Below are 22,994 nucleotides of genomic sequence, written 5' to 3'. Positions count from 1 at the left end.
TTATAACTCAATTTTGATATGACTACTTATACTATATCTTATTTAAATCATCCAATTAAATCAATTAAATGTTTGATTAGGGATTTTCATTTTGCGGATTAGCACAGATTCATACTAATAATGAATGTATCTATAATGGACTGAGTTTTCTAAAAATTATGAGTCACTAACCAACCGGTCGATACATCAACGTATATTCAAATGTATATTGTTTTGCGTTTTAATATACTAATGAAAACTTAACTAATCATCAAGCAAATATTATTAACCAAGGTCAAAGGCGACGTGATACAAAAAAAAAAGAAATCTAACTACAAACATAGACCATAGATGATGAAGCTCACAGAAAGTTGCTTGATTCCTGATTTGTCCAAGCAATCAAAACAAAGACAAGCTTCAAAAACATTCCAAAAGCTCTCTCTTGCCTTTCAGCACACGATCAAAACTCAACACTAATGGTCCAAGAGATCATTCCAAAACATCCTCCATGATGAGAGCTTCAGAATAATCCTCCTCATAATTTGCTTACTCTTTGAACTGCCATTCTCTTCGACACATTGGGCAATGAGCTTGACTCGTCTGTGAATTCACCCATTTCAATATACAGTGAAGATGAAACGCGTGATTGCAAGCTCCCCAAACTGCCAAAACACCAAAACAATCAGTAAATGTTTAGCAATGTGTCAGTAAGCAAAAGAAATAGTGTATGCACTAAGCATCATATATAAAAGTGAAGACATGAAAGCAGAGAACTTTACTTAGAGGGCAATCATCTCCAGGAAGTTTGCAATCAGGACAACAACCATCAAAAGCCATCCGACATATCCCACATGTTTCGTCTTGAGCATCCCATGTCCATGAAGCAACTGCATGCCATCTATTCCAGGGAGAAACAATCAGTGAAACAATAGCAACTCCGCATTGTAAGAGCTCATGTGTTAAAGATAAAGGGACGAGGAACTTACTCTGTTTTTTTGGGTATGCAGGACAGAGAAGTAGCATAGAAAGTCAAGAGCAACAATTTCGTTTTCTTCTTTTACTTGTGCAACAAATCCAAAATGCATACATTTTGTGAACAAACCTAGTCTAGTTTATAAGCATCAGTTACACCAATCACAAGGATCTTCATGAAATACATATTAGTAAGTAATCAGCAACGATTATCAGAATTAAAAAACAAAACAATGGAAAATGCAAAAAGTTATTATGAATCATCAAGCTGGGAATCTAACTCGGTAAAGCTAATACACGATAAATAGACTCAACATGTTTACTTCTATATCAGATGATAACCATCAAAAGTCATGGTGTGACTTATCACTTAACCTGCAACCAAAGGCAGCCTAAAATAAACTTTCCCACAGAAAGCTAAGAAGATGAAGCAAAAAAAGGATACGCAAGATCTTGACTTTCATGGCTTCCTCCTGGATAAACAAAATCTTCAATAAGTTTCAACAAAAGACCGTAAAATTAGAGACCTCTAACAAAAGACTACCCAAACAAAAACTGAAGGTATAAGTCTTATGTGCAACACGTATACAAGACTTATTCGAAATGTTAAGCCTTAAGATCAGATAAAATACACATAAACCAAACCAAATCAAAGGCAAAATATGGAATGTACGAAATAAATATTATCTCTTTCAGGCATTTAGTCGAACAACTGGTATGCCAAAATCAAACTTAGATCAGTGAAATCCACAGAATCATGGTACTGAGATCATCAGTATCAAACGCAGACTAACTAAGTGCCAAGCAACGGAATTTTCTTATAAGTTATAACTGCCAATTTTGTCAAGAACTAATTATCTCAAACCGGGACCAAATTACAAAGTCGGAAAACAAGATCAACAAGAACATACCTAAGAAAAAGTCTGAAACTTTCTCCGCCCAAACACTGAATATCGATACTGTAACCGAACGATGAAATCGAAATTGAAAAATTCTTTAACGGGAAAGAAAATTTGCTGGCAATGGCGAGAGGATCGGACTTGGGAAGAGCAAGACGAAACGAAAGAGGAAAAGAGACGGACGTGTTTCATTGCTTATGGGCCGAGAAACATATTGGGCTTTCAAATAAATAGCCCAAATAAAGGATTTGTTTTAGTTATCCATGAACGAAACTTATGATGAGATCATGATGTCACTAATCTCCATATCTTAGGTAATATCTATACTAGTATATGCAGCTATATATTAATATACATTAGTTTTCCAAGTTAAATCTAAACCTAAACCATTTAATAAAAAAGAAGAAGAAGATAATTCTAACCCTATAACGTGAGTAGAACCCAAAATATCAAAATAAGGTGATTTTATATGTAGGTAATATACATTGTATATGTATGTAGGGATATACATTAGTTTTATAGGTTATATGTTAATTATTTATCAAGATAATCTTTGAACCAATAGAATATCAGTTCAAACAGTACATTAAATCATATTGAGAAATTTAATCATATGTTCTTAAGTTATTTGATAAACTTCAAAACGTTCATAACTTTTTTGGTACCTTACATCATATTGGAATATTGGTTACTCCTTAAAGAAATTTTTGTTTTACATACCAATCGACATTCATAAGATAACAAAAGTCCAATAATAATAATAATCTACGGTCAAAGTCTCCAATAAAGAAAATAATTGCAATTAAATGTATTGAAAAGGAATCTTTGACCCACTTAGAAACCCAAATCTTAGGAATTTATCACAAATATTCACACGTATTTATTTTTAGATCTACTATACATTTTTGCAGCAGTTTTTGGGGTACCCAAATCGGGTCAAATTTATTAATTTTGACCCGGAAATCTTCAATCGGATCTTTCTTTAAATTTTGGCAAAATTAAAAAACGAAAATAATTAATAAAATCTAAAATATATATACTTTCTCAACTAATTACTATATTTAAACGCTTTATTTATGGTATATTTTCCACGATTTTTATAGATAAAGAAATCAAATATGATGATTTAATGCTAATATAACAAATTTGCACTAATTTCCTAAAACCTCTCTACCTAATTTAAACATAAATATATGATTCTTATTTCACTTTTATTTGATCTTATATTTATATTATTTTAAATTATTATAAAATATATAAATAGTTAGTAAATTTTAGTTTTTTTTCTTCTGCATATGTTACAATTCAAATTTTTTAAAACGGACATATATTACTCAATCGATGAATAAAAATATGTGTGTAATCTATATTAACATTTTTAAGGAACAAATTGAGCATTTAATCATGTCGTTATTTTATTCAGACCCGAAATTGAGTCATTCGGATCTTTCTTTAATTTTTACAATTATCTAAAATGGGACAGTATATCACGGGTGAAATCCTAATTAGTATTTTAAGATACAATTATAAATTGTTTTTACGGGTTGGTCCAAAAACACACACTAATTTAAAAATATACATGGAAACTATTTGAATGCAACTTTCAAATTAACTCGAATTATATGACATTTAAATAAAAGTGTTATTAAAAAAATAACAAAATGATGTTTAATTTCATTTTAGATTATATGGTTGGACGGGTTTGGGTCAATATTAATACGAGACAATATACCACAGGTGAAATCCTATAAATAACAAATCAAAATACAATTATACAATCTTAAACACTAAACAAAACAAATACAACTTAAAATTTTTTATTTTAGATACAACGCATGTTACCCGCGGTATACAACAAAAAATATTATACACAATAAATTCATCAATTTATAAAAATAAAAAAATCAAATAATTAACCCGCGGGTCATATCCTAGTTATAATACGTTTTTCAAAGTATATAATACAACGTTATTACTTATTAATTTATTTTGTGATTAGCTGTAATCTAATACTATTAATAGTCTTTAACTAAATACTCTTTCATCACTATATAATACAACAAATCCACTAGCTAGTTACTCAAAACAAAAGAAAAAGAACAAAGAGAAGAAAAAAATTAATGACGAGAAAGAAAGTGAAAGTTGCTTACATTTCTAATGATTCATCGAGGAAAGCAACTTTCAAAAAAAGAAAGAAAGGATTGATGAAGAAAGTAAACGAACTCTCGACTTTATGTGGTATTAATGCTATCATCTACAGTCCGTACGATTCCAATCCTGGGGTGTGGCCATCAAATTCCGGTGTACAAAGGTTAGTCTCAGAATTCAGAACGCTCTGGACCAACACAAGAAAATGGTAGACCAAGAGACTTTTCTCAGACAAAGGATCGCGAAAGCTTCTGAACATTTGAAAAGACAAAGAAAAGATAATCGAGAGTTGGAAATGACAGAAGTCATGTTCCAATGTTTGGTCGGAAACATGGGAATGTTTCATATGAATATCATGGATCTTAATGATTCTGCAAGCAATTGAGCAATATCTCACAGATATTAATCGCAGGTTTGAGATTTTACAGAATTCTGGCATAGAGATCGGAGAATCTTCCAATAATGTTGGTGCGTTTTCGGGTACTTCTGAAAGGTTTGGTTCTATGGCAGTTGTGGCATCTACAACTGCGCCAACCCATACCACTATTGAGGCGGGTTCTTCTTCTTCATTTCCAGCTTTTTTAAATCCCATTCAACAACAACATCCACAATTTCGTCATCCATCATCTCCACAAGTTGGATTCTATGAGAAATCTCGGAGTTTGAATCTAAATCTAAATGATAATCATAATCAGAACCAACAAAAGTGGTTTATGGAAATGATGAACCATCCTGATCAATTGAATTATGCAGCTGAGCAAAAAGGTTTTCCATTTATGGATGATAATCACCACAACAACAACCACCATGATCCTCACCAACAACAACAAATCCCTGGAGATTCCTCCACTGTTTCGGCCGCCGTTAGTTCAAGCAGTACCATTTCTCTTACCAATCCAAATCTTACCAATAACATATGGTTTTGTTAGGATTTATTTCGATGTGGTTTTACAAGAGTTAAGAGTGGGTTTTTTTTTTTTAATTCTAATAAGCAAATAAAATCCTTAGATTCAAGTTTTATTTTGTTGTTATAATAAAGTTGCATAACAATTTTTTATGTTGTCATTTTGTCATTACTATTATGTTTTTTTATATAGTGAAGCTGTGAAGGTGACTATGGTTTTTGATGTTATGGATTTGCGATACTCATGTTTTTATTTATGTGTCATTAATAAGTTTGATTAGTATTTTTTTTTTAACTTCGGATATACGTTATTTCAATTAAATTAGTGGACTTAATTTTTTTAATAAATGTGTTATTATCTATACTATTAATTGGGAATCACTCAAAATTAAATAACCTTATAAAAGGTAAAATATTACATATGATGCCATTGGTTTTTAAATTTAAAGAAGGAGAAAAAAAATAGCAACCATATTAGTGATATTAATAACAATTATATTAATTCCAAGATTTTGCAAATATTACAACCATAAATTTCGGATACATTAATAAACTCATATACAATCATTAATTTATTATCATTAAAGAAACAACCATTTATAGAAATTAATAATCATCATAATATGGTTAAAAAATCAAAAATTGTTTTTAAATGAATCCAATAATAATTTATATATAAAATCCTATATTATTAGAATTCATATAAAATAAACTATGCAAATCATACCATAAAATTACCTAATAAATATCACTAAACGTTTTCAATCTTTATAAATCTCGATTTTTTCAAATCTTACTACAAATAAATAACAAAAACTATATATATGACCTTAAAATATATAAAATCCGAAAATCTAATTTATTGCCTAAAATTCAGGATTTAGGGAAAAAATAAGTTATTAATAGTTTGAAAAATCGTCAAGATAATTAATTCAAACTGATTTAATTAGTATGAATTAATTGAATTAATTTAGGAAAAACATATTATTGGATTTGTTATTTTCAAAATTCTTTGAGAGCATTGTTTAAAATTAAATAATGATTTGAAATTTAACGAAACTTATATTCTATATTCTATTAATATGATGTTAATACTAAAATTAAATTTCTTAATATATCTTTAAACCAATATATTGATGATAAAAAAAAAAGAAATATAAATATATTGTCATTAAATACAAAAATACAAAATATTTAAATTGACTTAAAATTTGAAATAAGAATAAATAATCAATTAAGATATTAAATCATTTTCTAAAATTCATAATAGGTAAAGGTAAACCTAATTTTTCTCATTAACTTCATCTCTCCCTATAAATATATAAACTTAGACTCACAAAAATTCATTAGCCCACCATTCCAAATGTAAGTCATAACTAATTAAATTTTGGTCTCTATTTATAAATTTGATTTTTGGATACATTTCTTTTAACTGTGTAATGATAATTACAAATAGAACATTGTACTCTCATTTTCGTTATGTTTCTACACCTTATAAATTAACTAAATAGGTTTGTCGAGCCATGGCTTAGCTTCTACTGAGTTGGGTCAAAAGACAGTCATACTCAGTTTATGAATATGATCCAACAATATCAGGGGAGAATATAAGCAAATAGATTTTTATAAGCACTTGATTCCACTTTTGTAATGGGTGAGTTATATAGAAAAGAAACCAAATATTTTAATTGAGTTAGTACACTACTTGATGCTAATGAACTTTGTTCTTTCCTACATGCTGCTCATATTTTATACGTTTGACGTACGCAAACGAAATACTAAAAAAGTGATAAAAATAGTTCATATGTCTAAGTTTGAACTTATTAATAGATAATCCAAACAGAAAAAATCATGTTACTACAGTTTAAAAAAAAGATAATTAAACCAAATAGAATAATAGTTATATAGAAAAGAAACCAAATATTTTAATTTAGTTAGTACACTACTTGATGCTAATGAACTTTGTTCTTTCCTACATGCTGCTCATATTTTATACGTTTGACGTACGCAAACGAAATACTAAAAAAGTGATAAAAATAGTTCATATGTCTAAGTTTGAACTTATTAATAGATAATCCAAACAGAAAAAATCATGTTACTACAGTTTGAAAAAAGATAATTAAACCAAATAGAATAATAGTTGGATTAGTATTTGCTGTTTTTATTATTTTCTTTGTTTGAGTCTTTACAACCATGAAGCTTTTTTTTTTTTTTGACAGCTCATGAAGCTTTACAACCATTAAGCTTTTTTTAACTAGAGAAAACAAAACATTTTTTTATAGACCGCGGGTAAATAAGGTTTTTGTGTAGAGTTCTATAAGTATGAATTAGAAATTTTCTTTCCTGAGTTTGTCAAATTATGAATATTATACCAAATAAATAAGTGTTCAAATATAACCTGCACCAGCGTTTTAAACAATTAGAGAATGTTTAACAAAAAAAAAAATTGGATAGATTCTATTTATTTGTAAAAATTAAATCCCGGAAGGAAAAGTAAGAAAAATACGGGTATTCCATCTAGATCTCTTACCCATTCTCTTCTCTGTTGAACTAAATTAAACATTCTCATATTGGTAATTATTTTAAAGGAAACAGTTATGTGACGAGAAATTTTAAGATATGCAATGAGACGGGACGGGACGACACTACTTTCTCTCATTGTCTTATCTATATTGAATTAAATTTTATTAAAAAAACATTTTTAATAATATTAAATCCCGCACATACGTGCGGGTCAGGATCTAGTTATATTATATTAGAAGAGTTCCGCGTAAAGCATGGATTACAATAAAACTTTATTTCAATTTCTATTGTAATATATAATTGTTGAGATTTAACATACCTGCTTGGAATCGGCCCCATGTTATATCTGAGAATAGGCTTGATAAAAAAATTTACTAAAATTTTGTTTATGTTTATAATTTACTGGAACGCTACGACCAATCAAATACCTTAGTATTAATTAAGAAATTTTATTTTAAGGAGGAAAAAGTAAGAAAATCTTTTTCACAAAATCTTATGTAATAGGTACTTGACAACCTGTAAAATTAGTTGAATGCAAAAGACAAAAATATATATATATTCATTTCCAAATATAAATTATTAGAGAAGATGCAATGTATGAAATATATTTTCTAATTATAGTCATTTACTCATAATGTCCCTACTCCCTAGAAGGTAAATAATTTGAATGGATGTATATATTAGCTGTTATTCAAACTAAAATAATAAATTTGTATAATATGTATTTATTATACACACTTACATAGAAAACAATTCTCCAAATTTAATTACAATGTATCTTCATCATTTAAAATGGTAAGTATTTTTACTGTTCTCATATTACTCATTCATAGCCAGAATTTATGATACAATCTTGTAGCCTGTACCAATAATTTTTCGTTGTTGTAAATAACAAGTGGCATAAGTAAGCATGATTTCATATTAATTATGAATTTTTGTGAAACTAATAGCAATATTTTTGATTAAATTTGCCAGCTATCTGATAGATCATCATTTGAATCAGTCATTGTTCTATATAAACGAACTCGTGATTAGAATAATATACACCATACAGAAATACAAAACATAACTGCCAATGACGAGGAAGAAGTTAAACCTATCTTACATTGCCAATGATTCAATGAGAAAAGCAACATTCAATAAGAGAAAGAAAGGGCTTGTCAAAAAAATCCACGAGCTATCCGTTCTCTGTGGAATCGAAGCATGTGCAGTGATTTATAGTCCGTTCAACTCAAACCCAGAGGTTTGGCCATCAAATCCAGAAGTTAAAAACGTAGTGGCAAAATTTGAGATGCTGACAAAGTTGGAGCAAGAGAAGAAAATGGTGAGTCATGAAAGTTTTATCAGACAAAACATCTCAAAAACTATGGAGAATAACAAGAAAAAGATGAAGGACAATGCGGAGAGGACGATGAAAGAGGCTATGTTCCAACTTCTTAGTGGGAAAGGAGAGAAGCTTAAGTTGACTGATATAAATCGTGAAGATTTGTGTAAGTACATTGATCAATATCTTAAAGAACTTTATCATCACAAAAACAAATCCATAAATCAGTCATATATTGAATATGGAGAATCTTCTGAAGCTACTAGTATCATGGCGCCAACATCTATGAAGTGAGTTCATATTCTTTTCCAAATCTCGATGTTTTCAACTCTCCTCGAGTAATCATGGATTTATCATCTTTGATGCTTATAATCTCTTCAAGTCAGCAACTTCAGCAAGTTAATACTTTTTTCAATAATTTTCTTTCTAGTGAAGCTGACCAGCAAAGTTATTATCCAGCGATAAATCCAGTTGGTGTTTATGATCAAAATCCAAATTTTAATCATCTTAGTCATAATCAATATCAACAACAGTTTGGATATGCGATTGTGGCTCAAGATAAATTTTACAATCCGGGTCAAAATCAGGAGCAGCATGAGGAATGGTTGGATGATCAAGGAAAAGAGTAATCCTTTGATGGATGACAACAACTTTTACTACCACCAACGGCCTAGATATGTATTGTCTGTATTTCATGGAATTAAAATTATTTAGTTAATCAATATGTTTTATTATGTTGTTCTATTGACGGAGAATTTGTCATTCCATTTTTTTCATATTCAATATCATTTAAAAATTTTTTTTTTGTTTCACAAAAAGTATTATTTTATATTTTCAATGTTGATTTTTAAATAAACATCTATAAAAAAAAAATCATTACTTAGTTACAATTTATTTATCAGACATATAAAACTATACAGTGTATAAATAAAGAGCTCGTTGGTTTTGACTCTGAAAGTTATACTTCCCACCAGGGAATTTGATCCAAAGCGAAAGAGTTTTGAGAATTTGGCGTAGTGATCAAATTAAAATCTCGAGCAGGAGATAATGTTGTGATGCCAAATCAACAGACTATGAATTTTAAAATATATTTTGGACTTACTTTCATTAATTAGCATTAGATATCTTATTATTATTATTTCAAGAAAATTATGAATGTCAAAGTAGCAATTATCCAGCAAATAACTTTTAGTAAGAAGGTACACTTTCAAATAAAACAGCAGTTAGCATGTATGTGAAACTGAACTAGCTAGAAATAATAGTTTCTCCATCTTTACATTATTGATAATAGTTTCTAGTCTTGGTTTTGTTCCTTGTATTATTTTGGGTTGCAACATTGATCCTTAGGTTGAACAATTTTGGGAGTGGAGATGCATGTGTGGGTGCAAATAAATGGTACTCATTTCTCTAATTAGTCAATTAATAGAGACCGATGAGTACTGATGACCATTAAGGAGTCTTTCAAAGATTCCGCATAGTACTCCGATCACCTTTTCTTTTTTTGTTGGCAAATCGAACTAAGAATTTTTCTTTTTCTAAACAGAATTTGAGGTTACTCCTCTCAACAATTTTCTTTTTGTCATCGTTTAGTTAACTCTTCGAGAATTACGAACCATTAATCATCAAAACGTATAGCTGCATCAAGAAAGTGTTAAGCCAAGTTGTTAGTCTTAATTGTTTTTCTTTCTATGTATTGTGAGTGATTGTTATTTTATTTGTGGTGATCGAATCTTGTAGACCGACACACTCACAAATCATGAGTTATGCAGGGAACCACTAAGAGATCACTAGACATACAACCATTTAATTAAATTGAAGGGAATATTTTGGGTAATAATTGACAGTAAAAAGTAAGAGTATATGAACCAAGAAAAGGCTCAAAGGCAAAGGTAGAGAGAAAGAGAAGAATAAAAGTACTCGTAAATGTACCTTTTTGTACAAAAACTGCAGCATTATGTTAGAGGACGAACTATTCAAGGACCTCCCCTCCATGCAAATAATATCAATCATATAAAGTTTTTTGATTCTATAGCTGGCTTCAAATCTTTGTTTTTTTTAGTTATTTTATTTTGAATGGATCTCACTAAATGATCGAACTTTTTTGCTTAAAATTAAAAAAATATATTAAAGATAAGTGATCTATGGATTATAATTGTTCCAATTTGTCGTCTATGTGAGAATTCGAACAAAACACACCATTAATTTGGGTGTTTGCAAGCCTTGAGTATTGTTCACTCCATTTTTTTCAGTCATTATGGTGGGAAAATGTCTAGTGATTAATTTGGATTAATCCACAAAGCTCGCAATCACAGTTTTTTTTTATTAGAGAGGATTTAGTATTCCTTATTCCCCTTCTGTTCGTTATTTATTATGAGGTTTTAAGACGAACATAAAATCTACAAAGTCGAATCTGGTTATTTTGTAATTTGTTTTACTATAAACCGACGCAATCATGCACAACCAAAAACACCCCATATTATTAAACTAGCTAGGAGATGAAAAGAGGGCAAAAAGAATGAGAAGCTTGAAGATGAGAACTGTGGAGAAAGATTGATTATTAACTACATTTAAGACACAATCAATGAATTATCTCAAGGACATAGAAAAAGAGAAGACAATTTACATAGAATCACATCAGTTCTTGATCATCATATTCATCATGCCTTGTCGGATCGGTAAGGAGAGAGAGTCTGACGCTCAGACTCAGAGACACGAGTCGCATGAAACTTGGCGATGAAGGCAGAAGCTTTACGGTCGATGCCTGGTTCAGCGACCCAATAACGTTTGTCCTCATCACTAGCCATTGCCTTGCGAGTGTAACCGACGTCGTCCCATGAGCCGTCTACTTCCACTCTGTGAGATCTTCGTGTTTTGAAGAAGCTGAATAGAGAGAACCTCTTGCTACTGTGAGACCTTTTGTTTCCACCCATTATTATTTAATTAGTCTTTGTTCTTGAATTTGTGACAAAAACAAGAACAAGGAGAGACACTAAAAAGAGGAGAGAGTTTTTTTTTAAAAAAATTAGAAGTTGTGTTAATGTGTTGGTGGCGTCTTAAGTGGAGAGGTGGGTTTGCGTATGTATTTATAAGGAATATGACCCACCAAAATGTTAACGAGTGAATCAGTAATATAATTTTGATCTTGACATAGTGTCATTCTTACGTACTACATTTGTGCATACTACGTACGTATTATACACACACAAAACGTTAAACTATCTTCTAGACTTTCAACAAAAAAAAAAAAAAAATCATTGGGAAATTTAAGGGATATCGACGGCATGGACGGAGACACGTGGACCATGGTAACACAATCACCTGGTGGTGGAGGTTTTGCAAAAGATCTCATGTAATGTGTTGGTTTCTATTGACTCCAAAACAAAAGCATTGGTTAGGCATCCAAGTTCTCTGTTTTGTTTGGTCTTTTCTCTCACACTTTCCTCAACCTCCTTTTTTTATAGAATTCTTTTGCAACCAAATATTTTTTTCTAAACATTGTTTTATTATTATTTTTAGTTATAATGGAATTTTTCTTTTGTATCAATTTCAAACATACTCTCACTTTCTTCTCCTTTCTTTCCGCTCCCCACCAATCTTAGCAACTCTTGCCTAACTAAGCCCACTTTTTAGTTATTTTCCAAACACTTCTCATTCTAAAAGTACCATACCAATTACACGTACATTAATTCTACTCTATGCATTTTTTTATTTTATTTTTTCACCGAAGAATACTGAGTAGCTGATATTTCTTTGTCCCGAATGTTAATTATCTAAAAAGCTCTCTCAAATCATCATCTCCCAAACGTAACGGTTCAAATTTAAACAAAAGCTCAACTTCTTCGTCAAGGGAAAACAAATTCCCAACCAAATCTAATTTCCTCATTGAATTTCTCGTAGATTGTTATTTTTTATGAAGCTTTTACAAAAGGAGTATGCAGTAAGAGAATTTACATTTAATCATTTATGGACTTATATATAATTAGATTAGATAAAGTCCTATTGCGGATGGATAATTTTTTTTTATTTAGGTTTAACACCAACTATCCGCCGAAGCGCCTAATAGATCATGACCAAATGATAAGAACTAGAATATGTTTTTTATATTTATTTTTAATACGCATGATATTTCAAGTTAGGCATTGTAGTTTGTAATAATAATATAAGCGATGGGAACTAATACTCCCTTTCACACTAGAATAGAGATGATGGCTACAGTAAATTGCAATTGATTACGCCAAAATCAAATACTATATAGATTAAGTACAAGAAATTCTCTAATATGGATATGAATATTATTTATATAAAATCAAAACAACACAAAAAGTTGGAGAAGAGCAAACAGTCAAAAAGAGAAGTGAAAAAGAATCTGTTGGAGAATAAAAAGACTCAATATTTTAATAGGACAACAAGAGTTCTTCTTGCTTCTTTGTGGAATATATCCAACAACTACAAGCTATCCCTAGATATAACTAGTAATTAAATCTAATATATGCCTTCTTTTCATAAAAATTATCCTAATCTTCTTTGGTAATCTTTCACCTATAAACTGCAATCCCACAGCTAAGTAATCCACCTCCACCAGAGTTCATCGCCTAGTTTGACCAGCAAAATTAAAACGGAACATTTAAAATTTTTAAAAAAATAATAGAAGTTGGTATATAGGTTTCGAATTCTTGCATGGTTATATTATATATATAAATGCTTATGCAATCAGTCGATTGATGAACCTTTAAATGAAATGTGATTAAATTTGTTAGCTAGCAAAAAATAGAACGACTGTCTACCAAAAAGGTTCTTATAATTTCTAGATGCGATTAACTATTAAACGTGTGAGTTAGTAATTTCTAGATTCGATTTAAATATAAAAGTTAAACTGTGTTTATTCGAAGGGTAAAAATTCTCCACTCAACTATTCTTTCTCATTACGTGAACCAAATTAATTATAACTTATTTTTTCGATTTATCAGAAGACGTACGTACGTGAACGATAACCAACAGATTGTTAAAGCTTCATAACTTGTTAAGAATCATTTGCATTAATTTTTCTTTTTCTTTTTGTTGTCATTGTTTTGTATTGGTTCGTCGCATTGTTTAAGATTATAAACTTATCTTAGCTGTAATCAATTACAATGATTATTAATTAGTTATTGTTTTTGTCTTAAACGAAACGAATCCATAGCATAACTATACCCCTAAAAATAAAACGAATCCATAGTCCATATATATTCCATAAACATATATATCGCTTTCTGGTCTGATTCTGGCGTTTTACTTTATGATGAAATCGTAAACCATTCGTTTTGCGTAGCATGGGAGATACGTTATTTGGCTTTTTAGATGGCACGATGTTTCGAATGAATTTCGAGATTCGGCAAGCTTTGTCCATGAGAAAGGCAGTTCAAGACGACGTGTAAGGTGATTGCTGACCAAGAAGGTCGTGATGTCATGTCTAATATCAATGTTGCATCTATGAACCGAAGTTTTTTTTTTCCAATATAACCGACGGAATGTACATACTTATACATTTTCTTTGTTAAAGAAAAAAAAAACTTATACATTTCGATCTTAATGTATAGTATTGCAAGTAAAAACAAAGTAATGTTATTTTCACCAGTAGTTGACCAGAGTTTTTAGTATACTTATTTGTGCGGATTTTTTTTTTTTTGAATATCAGAAAGTTCAAGTCCGAAAACTCTACATCTCTTAGAGGTGGGACCCACACCAAATTATATTCATCTCTTTCGGAGAAGAGATCTCTTCCAACGGACCTCGAACCCAGTACCTCTACCTGAAAGATTTACCACTGGGGCAACACAACGTTGGTCTTTGTGCGGATATTAATAATGTGTTACTGCTATCTAAATTTAAATTTATGTTGTTTACCAAAAAAAAGAGTATTGTGTCCTAGTCTTAGAAATCCGTTTCATCTTCGATAACTAAAAAAACAAATTTCGTGTTTTTGTTTTTGTATATTTTGTTTAGACTTCAACCAATTTCCTGTTCTTCTACTTTGTGTTACGTGTTATGTGTTTTCCCCAATTTTTCTCTTCTATAAAAGAATGAAAGAATAAAAAACAAATTTTGCTTCAAGTTTCCAATTTGGGGATAACCATTAGAAGTTCTAATTTAGAACTCAACTACACTTATTATTTTATTTAAAAATGTGAGAAAAATAAATAAATGCAAAAGAAGAAAATAAAAATCCACGGCCAAGCGTCGTCAGGCTCTTCCCTCTTCTTTCTCGTGCTACTTCGGAGAATTCGATCATAGAAAACTTCAATTTAGGATTAGGGTTTCTTCATTCTCCGCAATTTTTGAGGTAATTCGATCGCCCATTCTTATAATCAACAAAAATAAAAACTTTTGGTTCTAGGGTTCTTGCTGCCCAATTCCCAACTTTTCAAAATTTTTGCCCAGATCTTGTGATTCTGCCCTGAGAGCTATTCGACGTCGTTATCTTCTATTCGGATGCAATTTTACTTTGTTTTTATCTCTACTTAGTATTGATGTGTCTGTTAGGTGGCAGATTCTATCTATTTCGAGGTTATCAATCTTAGGGTTTACGCGGATTAGGTATTGTGGAATTTGGATAGGATCATTAAAAGTTGAAAGTTTTGCCCCTTTTTCCTCGAAATTTCTTTCCTTTTGAATTCAATCTTACTGTTTATGTATTGCAATTTGATGGTGATTGTGGTTTCCGTGAGTAGTAGATTCAAGTTTCAGGAACTCATTGCTTGATGGTTGAGTTAGAATCTGAAAGTTTCAATCTTTTTAGCTCTGAATGTGCATTCATTATTGAGATGAAATAGTTTATACCATCGATTCGCAAGGGCGAAACAAAAGTTTCTCAGTGATTGTGATTTGTGATATCTTCTATTCTATCCATATGCTTGTTATGTAGCTTTCGTTGGAATTGAGAGCTTAGGTTGTTATGTTTAGGTACTCTAGTGTCGATTTTGTTAATCCTCTATGTACAAATTTAGTTTTATTACGATTTGTGACATCCGAAAGCTTTAGGAACCACATGCCTGCATTGAGTTTGAAACCAAAATTAAGAGCTTTGATGGTTCTGCTTGTTTCAGGACATGTCAGGGAAACGGGTCATAGCAATATGTATGTCTGGTGGGGAATTTCAGACAGAGAAAGGCGGATCGCTGTCTTACAAGGGCGGCGATGCTCACGCGATAGATGTCGACGAGCAGATGAAATTCATAGACTTTATCTCAGAAATTGGGGAGATGTTTAATTGCGACGTCAGGACAGTTTCTCTAAAATACTTTCTCCCGGATAACAAGAAAACGCTCATCTCGATATCTAACGATAAAGATTTGAAACGGATGATCAAATTTCACGAGAACTCAAACACCGCTGATGTCTATCTTTTACCCGAAGAAGCTACTCCCGATATTTCAAACATGCCAGCTAGCAGGTTAGTAAATCCTTTATCGCCTTATCTTTTTAGCTCGATTTTCTAAGTTTGTAAGAGTTATTTTTTTCTTCCAGATCAAGCAGAACAACATTGTCTGAAGTGATCCCCCCAGTTCCTATGGACGACATGATAGATGACACAATGGGACCAGAAGATCTTCCCATCTCAATCTCAGTTTCAGCTCCTCCCGCTGTAACTATGGAGCAAGTCATGAACCGAGCTGAAGATGCACAAATTGTTATTAATCCATCCGAATTGATGTCATCGATTGTTGAAGTCCCGAATCCAACAGGAGATATTCTCACAAAGGCAAGAACACAGCAGTGGCAGAACACAATCACAGGAGTGGGTCAACGGTTTAAAAACGTTGGGGAGTTCCGTGAAGCGCTGAGGAAATACGCCATAGCAAATCAGTTTGGATTCCGCTACAAGAAGAACGATAGCCACCGAGTGACAGTTAAATGTAAAGCCGAAGGTTGTCCTTGGAGGATCCATGCTTCAAGGTTATCAACAACTCAGCTGATCTGTATTAAAAAAATGAATCCGACACATACTTGTGAAGGCGCGGGTGGTATTAATGGGCTTCAGACGAGTAGAAGCTGGGTTGCTAGCATTATCAAGGAGAAGCTGAAAGTCTTTCCTAACTATAAACCGAAAGACATTGTCAGCGACATCAAGGAAGAGTATGGGATTCAGCTGAATTACTTTCAGGCATGGCGTGGTAAAGAAATTGCAAGAGAGCAGCTTCAAGGATCTTACAAGGACGGTTACAAATTGCTTCCGCTGTTCTGCGAGAAGATAATGGAAACTAATCCGGGCAGTCTCGCTACCTTCACAACGAAGGAAGATTCAAGTTTTCACCGTGTTTTTGTTTCTTTTCACGCCTCAGTTCATGGTTTTCTCGAGGCCTGTCGACCACTTGTGTTTCTCGACAGTATGCCGTTGAAATCGAAGTATCAGGGGACTTTATTAGCTGCGACTTCTGTGGATGGGGACGACGAAGTGTTTCCTCTGGCTTTTGCAGTGGTCGATGCGGAGACAGATGATAACTGGGAATGGTTCTTGCTTCAGCTGAGATCTCTGCTGTCCACGCCTTGCTATATAACTTTCGTTGCTGATCGACAGAAGAATCTGCAGGAATCGATCCCAAAAGTGTTTGAGAAGTCGTTTCACGCGTATTGTTTGCGTTATTTGACTGACGAGCTCATCAGAGACTTGAAAGGACCATTCTCTCATGAGATCAAGCGGTTAATCGTCGACGACTTTTACTCTGCAGCTTACGCTCCGAGAGCGGATTCATTCGAGAGGCATGTTGAAAACATCAAAGGCCTCTCACCAGAAGCTTATGATTGGATTGTGCAAAAAAGCCAGCCTGATCATTGGGCCAACGCTTACTTCCGTGGTGCCCGGTACAACCACATGACTTCACACTCAGGCGAACCGTTCTTTAGCTGGGCTTCCGACGCCAACGATCTACCAATAACTCAAATGGTTGATGTGATCCGCGGGAAAATCATGGGATTGATCCACTTGAGACGGATCAGTGCCACTGAAGCCAATGGAAATTTGACTCCTTCCATGGAAGTAAAGCTAGAGAAGGAGAGTGTAAGAGCGCAGACGGTTCACGTAGCGCCATCAGCAGATAACAACTTGTTCCAAGTCCGTGGAGAGACGTATGAGCTCGTGAACATGGCCGAGTGTGACTGTAGCTGCAAAGAATGGCAGTTAACAGGTTTGCCGTGTCACCACGCGGTCGCGGTTATAAACTATTACGGACGTAATCCTTATGATTACTGTTCGAAATATTTCACTGTTGCGTACTACAGGTCAACGTATTCGCAGTCGATAAATCCGGTTCCGTTATTAGAAGGGGAGATGTGTCGAGAGAGTTCTGGGGGTTCGGCAGTGACGGTAACGCCTCCACCAACAAGGAGACCGCCAGGGAGGCCGCCGAAGAAGAAAACTCCTGCGGAAGAAGTGATGAAGCGGCAGCTGCAATGTAGTAGGTGCAAGGGACTTGGTCACAACAAGTCAACTTGTAAAGACTATCTTCTTGAATGTTAGTTTTTTGGATTTCTCTCCACTTTGTTTTTTTTTTTTTTAACTAACTTATTTTTCTTTTCAACTTTTGTCAACCTTTTTTTTTTAAGTGATCAAATCTGTAAGAAAGAAGTTTTTTTTCATTCAACATTTCCTTGTGGGATTTTTAATTCATAGAAAATAAATCTTGATTTTAACCATAAGAAAAAATAGTAGTAATAATTCTTGAGCTGTTGTGCAACACAATGGCCAGAAAAGACAAAACAAAAAGTCTTTCTTCCATTGTTTAGGTTCTCTGTTCCTTCAAACTGAGCCATTTTGCTTTTGTGTTCGACTCACACAGTGGATCGGTATTTCTCGTCTGCTTCTTCTATAGATACATGATATGGTACAATGAGACAGAAAACACCAAACTCTCTTGAAAAAATAATCTTTGTTGGCTTATACAATATCATAACCCCCACAAATGATTCACTCTCTCTACTCATACAACAAACAAAGGGTTACTAAATTTTCAGATTTGAGATATGATAATAATAATAATAATAATAATACAGAGAAGGAAGAGAGAAGAGATGAAATTCTCAGACTGCTTTGCTCTAGTTTCCGTGTTTGCAGGTAACAGCAGAACAAATCACAAACCGAGCCACGGACATTGCTTCCTTGCATGTTCTGGAACTAACTTCGCCACCATCTCCACAGGCACACCTTTAAGCTCTGTTTCACACAACAAATTAACATGAGAGTTTAAGTCACTTATCTTATGATACTTTGAGCTGCTTAGCTACTTTTTGAATAAAGGAAGGTGTGTTAGTACCATGAGGCTTAAAGTTGAAGAGCGGTGGAAGGAAACGTCCGTTGGGTAATCGCGCATTCGGATCTCTTAGCTCGTCAAAGAATGGGTGGACCAATGAATCAAGCTAGTTGGCAAGATTGACACAATTCAACCAATTAAGGCAAATAAACAAAAGATTTTGCAGAATGAATAAATGTGAGATGACTTGCAAATACTCACAGCAGCACAACGGAGATTGGGAGAGTATTGAAGAAGCCTTGAGACCAAATCAACAGCTTCCGGAGGCATTCTCTTGTGGAAAATCTGGATTATGATGAAAAGTATTTCACTTAACAGCTAATTAAAGAAGACATGGAACAGTTTATACTTCTATGTATATATGAACGAACATACAAACCTTATGCCATGGATGAGCTTTTATCTGAGGAAATTTGAACTCTGTGTAATTTGGGTTCATGCATTTGATTTCTTCTCTTGTTGGTGTTCCCAAAACCTGCTCAGTTCATCAATACAGTAAAGTACATAGTTAGACATTGAGTCGGTGTAACCTGGCACAGTTGTTAAAGTGAAATCAGTACAACGACGGTAGTACCTTTATAATCTCTACAAGTTGATCAACACCGCTCTCACCAGGGAACAATGGCTGGTATGAACAAACAGAACAGATTGGTCAACTACGAAATTACGTTTCAATCAGAACAAAAGATGTTTAATTTGAGAATTTACAAAAGTTTTTACCTGCCCGAGAAGAAGCTCGGCGAGAACACATCCTGCAGACCAGACATCAATGGCTGTAGTATACTCGGTGGCTCCAAAAATGAGCTCAGGTGCTCTGTAATACCTTGAGCAAATATATGAAATGTTTGGCTCTCCTTTTACCTGTTTCAAGAACCACCATTGATCAATAAATGGTTAAACCTCTCTGCTACAAATTGTTCCCCAAAAGAGAGATTCATCAAACTCACCAATACTTTCGCACTTCCAAAATCGCATAGTTTCACTTGATGAGTGTGTGGATTTACCAACAAGTTTTGAGGTTTTATGTCACGATGACACACGCCGATACATCGGTGAATGTAGGATAAGGACCTAAAAATCTGCCAAACATAGACAACTCTTTAAAAAGATCACCAATAAGAGATGTAAATTGTATGCACACTTCGTGGATATTAATCTACCTGATATGTGTAAAGTTTGACGTAAACGAGAGGCATTCGTTGGTTAAGTTTGTTGTAGTGTTTGATGACGCGATGCACAGTTTCCGGAACGTATTCCAGAACCAAGTTAAGATAAAGCTCGTCTTTTTCGGTTGTAGAGAAGAAGCAATGTTTTAAAGACACAACATTTGGATGGTCAAGTAGCCTCATTGTTTGAAGCTCACGGTTCTTGTACCTCCGATCTTGAAGAACTTTCTTTATCGCAACAGTTTCTCCAGTTTCCAAGCATTTCGCCTGAAAGAAGAAGAAAGATCCGGTCAGACAAAGTTTCATAGAAAAGGGACTCAAAGAAAGAACAAGAACCAAAACTCACCTGAAACACAACACCAAAGGAGCCGTGTCCAACAACTCGCTCCGCCATGTAACTGATTGTCTGCAATATCACCATACAAGGAAATTCACTTAGTTTATCGAAAATCCTAAACTCAAACTAATCAAGGATCGGATTAGCACACCACAAACCTGTTTTGGCTGGCCATTTCTTCCTCCTATAGTAGTTACTATTATGTGGCCAGTCTCAGTGACATTGCCATTAACAATTGTAGCTTCCATTTCCTAGTGATGATTAATCAAGTCAGTGAGAAAAATCAAAATCACTAAAGCAGCAGAAACAGCATAAGAATCCTAAAAAAAAAAAAAAACATACTTTATCATCTTGAATTTTCATGTCCTTCATCTCCTCAGGTAATCTATCAACATCAGTAACGTTTCCAGTAGAATCTCTAACCGCGGCACTAGGCTCTATGCCCACCGAGGCCATCCCAAGATACAAACAGAAGAATTTGTAAAAAAAAAAAAGATTCTTCCTTTGTCACTCTTCAAATCTCAATCAGATTAAAAGAAAAACTCAACCCTGCAGCAAAATAACCATAAGCAAAGTGATCGTTAGCTCTTGATTCATAAACCATACATATCTAATGACAATTACTTGGTTGTTAATTTTAATAAAGTAACTAATCAAACACAAGACGTAGAGTTTAATTGAGGCAATTACACAGATTTGAAACTCAACTAAGGTGATCCAAAGACTCATCTTAGAGGTATCAACATGCAAAGTTTGGAAAAACGATTATCACGAAAACAGGAGATAGCCACAAAAAAATAATATTTATAGCATCCTAATAGGAAAAAAATCATGGAACAATCCATAAATAAAAAGGATAGCAAATATCAACTCAAACAAGAAAAGCTAAGAGATGTTAAAAACGCAGACCATAGAAATATATCTCATCTTGGCCAAAAACCAAATCTACGCCGATCTAAACAGAGGAAAAAATCTACCATGGAATCGGATATGGAACTAAAACACCAAAAAGAAACAATTTTTGAATGGAAATTGCAAAACTTTGAAGGACCCAAAAAGAGAATTTGAAACATACCGGGGAAGCCCAGAAAAAAAGAGATGGAAGAGATTAATAATGGAGGAAGAAGAATCAAGATATGAGTAGATCCATAATGAAGGATTGATGATGATGAATCCCCTTCTCTTTATCTCTTGTTCTCTCTCTCTTCCTTTTTGTTGTTGGTCTGATGAATAATTTTGTAAGAATAAAAAAAAATGTGGAAGCTAATGTATGTGGCTCTGCTTTTTGATTGCTATAATGCGCTGGTGACAGTCATATCGTAAAATTAAATCTGAAAAAAAAAAAAAAGGATAGTCTTGGGAGTTAGTAAATTGGAGTTTGAAAGTACATTGGGTTTGGTTTTTCCTCTTTTTGAGTTTGGACCATTCAAACTTCCCTCTTTATTTATTTACACCTAATTTAATCCAACCTACTAAAACGTTTATCTTCTCTGCTTTTTTTTTGTTTTCATCTCAACCTAGTTGTTGTTATAGGTTGGAGTGACATATTAATTAACCACAAATAATTTAGCAATTATGCGGATTTAATCCAAAGAATCGATCATTGAGTGGCACATTAAAAAAAATGATTCTCTTTTAGTAGCTACATTCTGAGAACCATTTTCTTCCCAACTTCTTAAATAAAGAAGTCAAAACTCATAATGTCAAAGTTGCTTAGCTAAATGGACTAAATTGAACTTTATTTCTTTTATTTTTTAATGATTACATCACATTTTGCAGTTTTTTTTTTCTTTATAATCTCTGCTTTTGTTAAAAGAACAACTTCTTACATTAAAAAAACAACTTCTTACATTAAAAAAAAACAACTTCTTACATAGGTCCAATAATTAGTTCCTAAATGTCATACAATTGTCTGCTATAAAATTATGAGTATCTAGTTCAACAACCAACAGCCATATATGTAATGACATTTCCAGCCAAATATAAGTAGTCAAGTACTATACTTTATAATAATAATTAGTTCTCAAATTAATCGAAACAAAGAACCGAATATTAATAATTAAAAAAGGGTGGGTCATTTTGAATATTTGGACAAAGCTGTGAGAAGTGGGGACAGTAATAAAAACGACAAAGTAGGGGCATATTTGTAATTCCATAATTATACTGGATATTATATTGGAATATTCCAAAGAGATTACAGGATGAACCGGGGCCACGTGTCTAACGTGTCGGAGATGCAAGGAAAAAAAAAAAAGTAAACATTTTGAAAATTTTCGCCGACCATTTATAAAGAATGCGAAATGTATCTACCGAGAAGAAAACGTTTTTACATGTTTGAATTGGCTCGTAATGGGCCTAGTGAGAAAACAAAAAAAATATGCTCCCGGCGGGGCTCGAACCCGCGACCTTCGGCTCATAAGACCAACGCTCTAACCAACTGAGCTACGGGAGCTTGTTGATAT

The 22,994-nt window shown here is 33.0% G+C and overlaps 5 protein-coding genes, 1 non-coding gene and 1 pseudogene across 7 annotated transcripts; 3 read left to right on the top strand and 4 right to left on the bottom strand.

Annotated features, from left to right (window-relative positions):
* Positions 1 to 229: 229 nt before the first annotated feature.
* On the bottom strand, positions 230 to 1,943 carry LOC9320604 (anaphase-promoting complex subunit 11). Its single transcript, XM_002882394.2, has 4 exons — positions 1,863 to 1,943; positions 1,397 to 1,424; positions 759 to 877; positions 230 to 641 (listed from the first exon to the last, which is right to left on the bottom strand). Exons 3-4 carry the CDS (start codon positions 814 to 816, stop codon positions 526 to 528), a joined length of 174 nt encoding a protein of 57 aa, XP_002882440.1. The 5' UTR covers positions 817 to 877; positions 1,397 to 1,424; positions 1,863 to 1,943; the 3' UTR covers positions 230 to 525.
* A 1,995-nt stretch (positions 1,944 to 3,938) lies between these two features.
* Positions 3,939 to 5,198, top strand: LOC9318507 (annotated as a pseudogene).
* Positions 5,199 to 8,105: 2,907 nt separating this feature from the next.
* On the top strand, positions 8,106 to 9,492 carry LOC110230441 (agamous-like MADS-box protein AGL80). 2 transcript variants are annotated; one of them, XM_021033377.1, is made up of 2 exons: positions 8,106 to 9,033; positions 9,105 to 9,492. In XM_021033377.1, exons 1-2 carry the CDS (start codon positions 8,498 to 8,500, stop codon positions 9,373 to 9,375), a joined length of 807 nt encoding a protein of 268 aa, XP_020889036.1. In that variant the 5' UTR covers positions 8,106 to 8,497; the 3' UTR covers positions 9,376 to 9,492. The 2 variants fall into 2 exon arrangements, with proteins under 2 accessions (XP_020889036.1, XP_020889035.1); XM_021033376.1 differs by having other exon boundaries at positions 8,106 to 9,036; positions 9,177 to 9,492.
* Positions 9,493 to 11,078: 1,586 nt separating this feature from the next.
* Positions 11,079 to 12,215, bottom strand: LOC9318506. Its single transcript, XM_021032237.1, has one exon. The coding sequence runs from the start codon at positions 11,674 to 11,676 to the stop codon at positions 11,404 to 11,406; it is 273 nt and encodes a 90-aa protein (XP_020887896.1). The 5' UTR covers positions 11,677 to 12,215; the 3' UTR covers positions 11,079 to 11,403.
* Positions 12,216 to 14,825: 2,610 nt separating this feature from the next.
* On the top strand, positions 14,826 to 18,360 carry LOC110230186. Its single transcript, XM_021032232.1, has 3 exons — positions 14,826 to 15,065; positions 15,829 to 16,175; positions 16,250 to 18,360. The coding sequence occupies exons 2-3, from the start codon at positions 15,832 to 15,834 to the stop codon at positions 18,237 to 18,239; spliced, it is 2,334 nt and encodes a 777-aa protein (XP_020887891.1). The 5' UTR covers positions 14,826 to 15,065; positions 15,829 to 15,831; the 3' UTR covers positions 18,240 to 18,360.
* Positions 18,361 to 18,604: 244 nt separating this feature from the next.
* On the bottom strand, positions 18,605 to 21,801 carry LOC9318505 (shaggy-related protein kinase gamma). The gene is made up of 12 exons (XM_021032233.1): positions 21,608 to 21,801; positions 20,875 to 21,081; positions 20,691 to 20,783; positions 20,542 to 20,601; positions 20,190 to 20,462; positions 19,977 to 20,108; positions 19,750 to 19,890; positions 19,604 to 19,654; positions 19,409 to 19,504; positions 19,231 to 19,314; positions 19,033 to 19,135; positions 18,605 to 18,932 (listed from the first exon to the last, which is right to left on the bottom strand). Exons 2-12 carry the CDS (start codon positions 20,986 to 20,988, stop codon positions 18,850 to 18,852), a joined length of 1,230 nt encoding a protein of 409 aa, XP_020887892.1. The 5' UTR covers positions 20,989 to 21,081; positions 21,608 to 21,801; the 3' UTR covers positions 18,605 to 18,849.
* A 1,109-nt stretch (positions 21,802 to 22,910) lies between these two features.
* Positions 22,911 to 22,984, bottom strand: TRNAI-UAU. The gene has a single exon. It is a non-coding gene; the product is annotated as a tRNA-Ile (tRNA).
* Between the last annotated feature and the right edge of the window lie 10 nt (positions 22,985 to 22,994).

This window comes from Arabidopsis lyrata, assembly GCF_000004255.2.
Source record: "Arabidopsis lyrata subsp. lyrata unplaced genomic scaffold ARALYscaffold_3, whole genome shotgun sequence".
Classification (NCBI taxonomy): Eukaryota; Viridiplantae; Streptophyta; class Magnoliopsida; order Brassicales; family Brassicaceae; genus Arabidopsis; species Arabidopsis lyrata.
The sequence above is the reverse complement of the archived record's forward strand: the minus strand, read 5'-3'. Positions and strand labels throughout refer to the sequence as shown.

What these genes read in the sequence shown, in the direction of transcription:
- LOC9318505 (XM_021032233.1), bottom strand. Translation starts at nt 20,988, where the DNA reads ATGGCCTCGGTGGGCATAGAGCCTAGTGCCGCGGTTAGAGATTCTACT. An exon ending in CCTTTGGTGTTGTGTTTCAG is followed by an intron (nt 20,463 to 20,541) that starts GTGAGTTTTGGT and finishes TTCTTCTTTCAG; the next exon opens with GCGAAATGCTTGGAAACTGG. An exon ending in TTGGAAGTGCGAAAGTATTG is followed by an intron (nt 19,891 to 19,976) that starts GTGAGTTTGATG and finishes TTCTTGAAACAG; the next exon opens with GTAAAAGGAGAGCCAAACAT.
- LOC110230441 (XM_021033377.1), top strand. Translation starts at nt 8,498, where the DNA reads ATGACGAGGAAGAAGTTAAACCTATCTTACATTGCCAATGATTCAATG. An exon ending in ATCATGGCGCCAACATCTAT is followed by an intron (nt 9,034 to 9,104) that starts GAAGTGAGTTCA and finishes GGATTTATCATC; the next exon opens with TTTGATGCTTATAATCTCTT.
- LOC110230186 (XM_021032232.1), top strand. Translation starts at nt 15,832, where the DNA reads ATGTCAGGGAAACGGGTCATAGCAATATGTATGTCTGGTGGGGAATTT. An exon ending in TCAAACATGCCAGCTAGCAG is followed by an intron (nt 16,176 to 16,249) that starts GTTAGTAAATCC and finishes TTTTTCTTCCAG; the next exon opens with ATCAAGCAGAACAACATTGT.
- LOC9320604 (XM_002882394.2), bottom strand. Translation starts at nt 816, where the DNA reads ATGGCTTTTGATGGTTGTTGTCCTGATTGCAAACTTCCTGGAGATGAT. An exon ending in TGGAGATGATTGCCCTCTAA is followed by an intron (nt 642 to 758) that starts GTAAAGTTCTCT and finishes GTGTTTTGGCAG; the next exon opens with TTTGGGGAGCTTGCAATCAC.
- LOC9318506 (XM_021032237.1), bottom strand. Translation starts at nt 11,676, where the DNA reads ATGGGTGGAAACAAAAGGTCTCACAGTAGCAAGAGGTTCTCTCTATTC.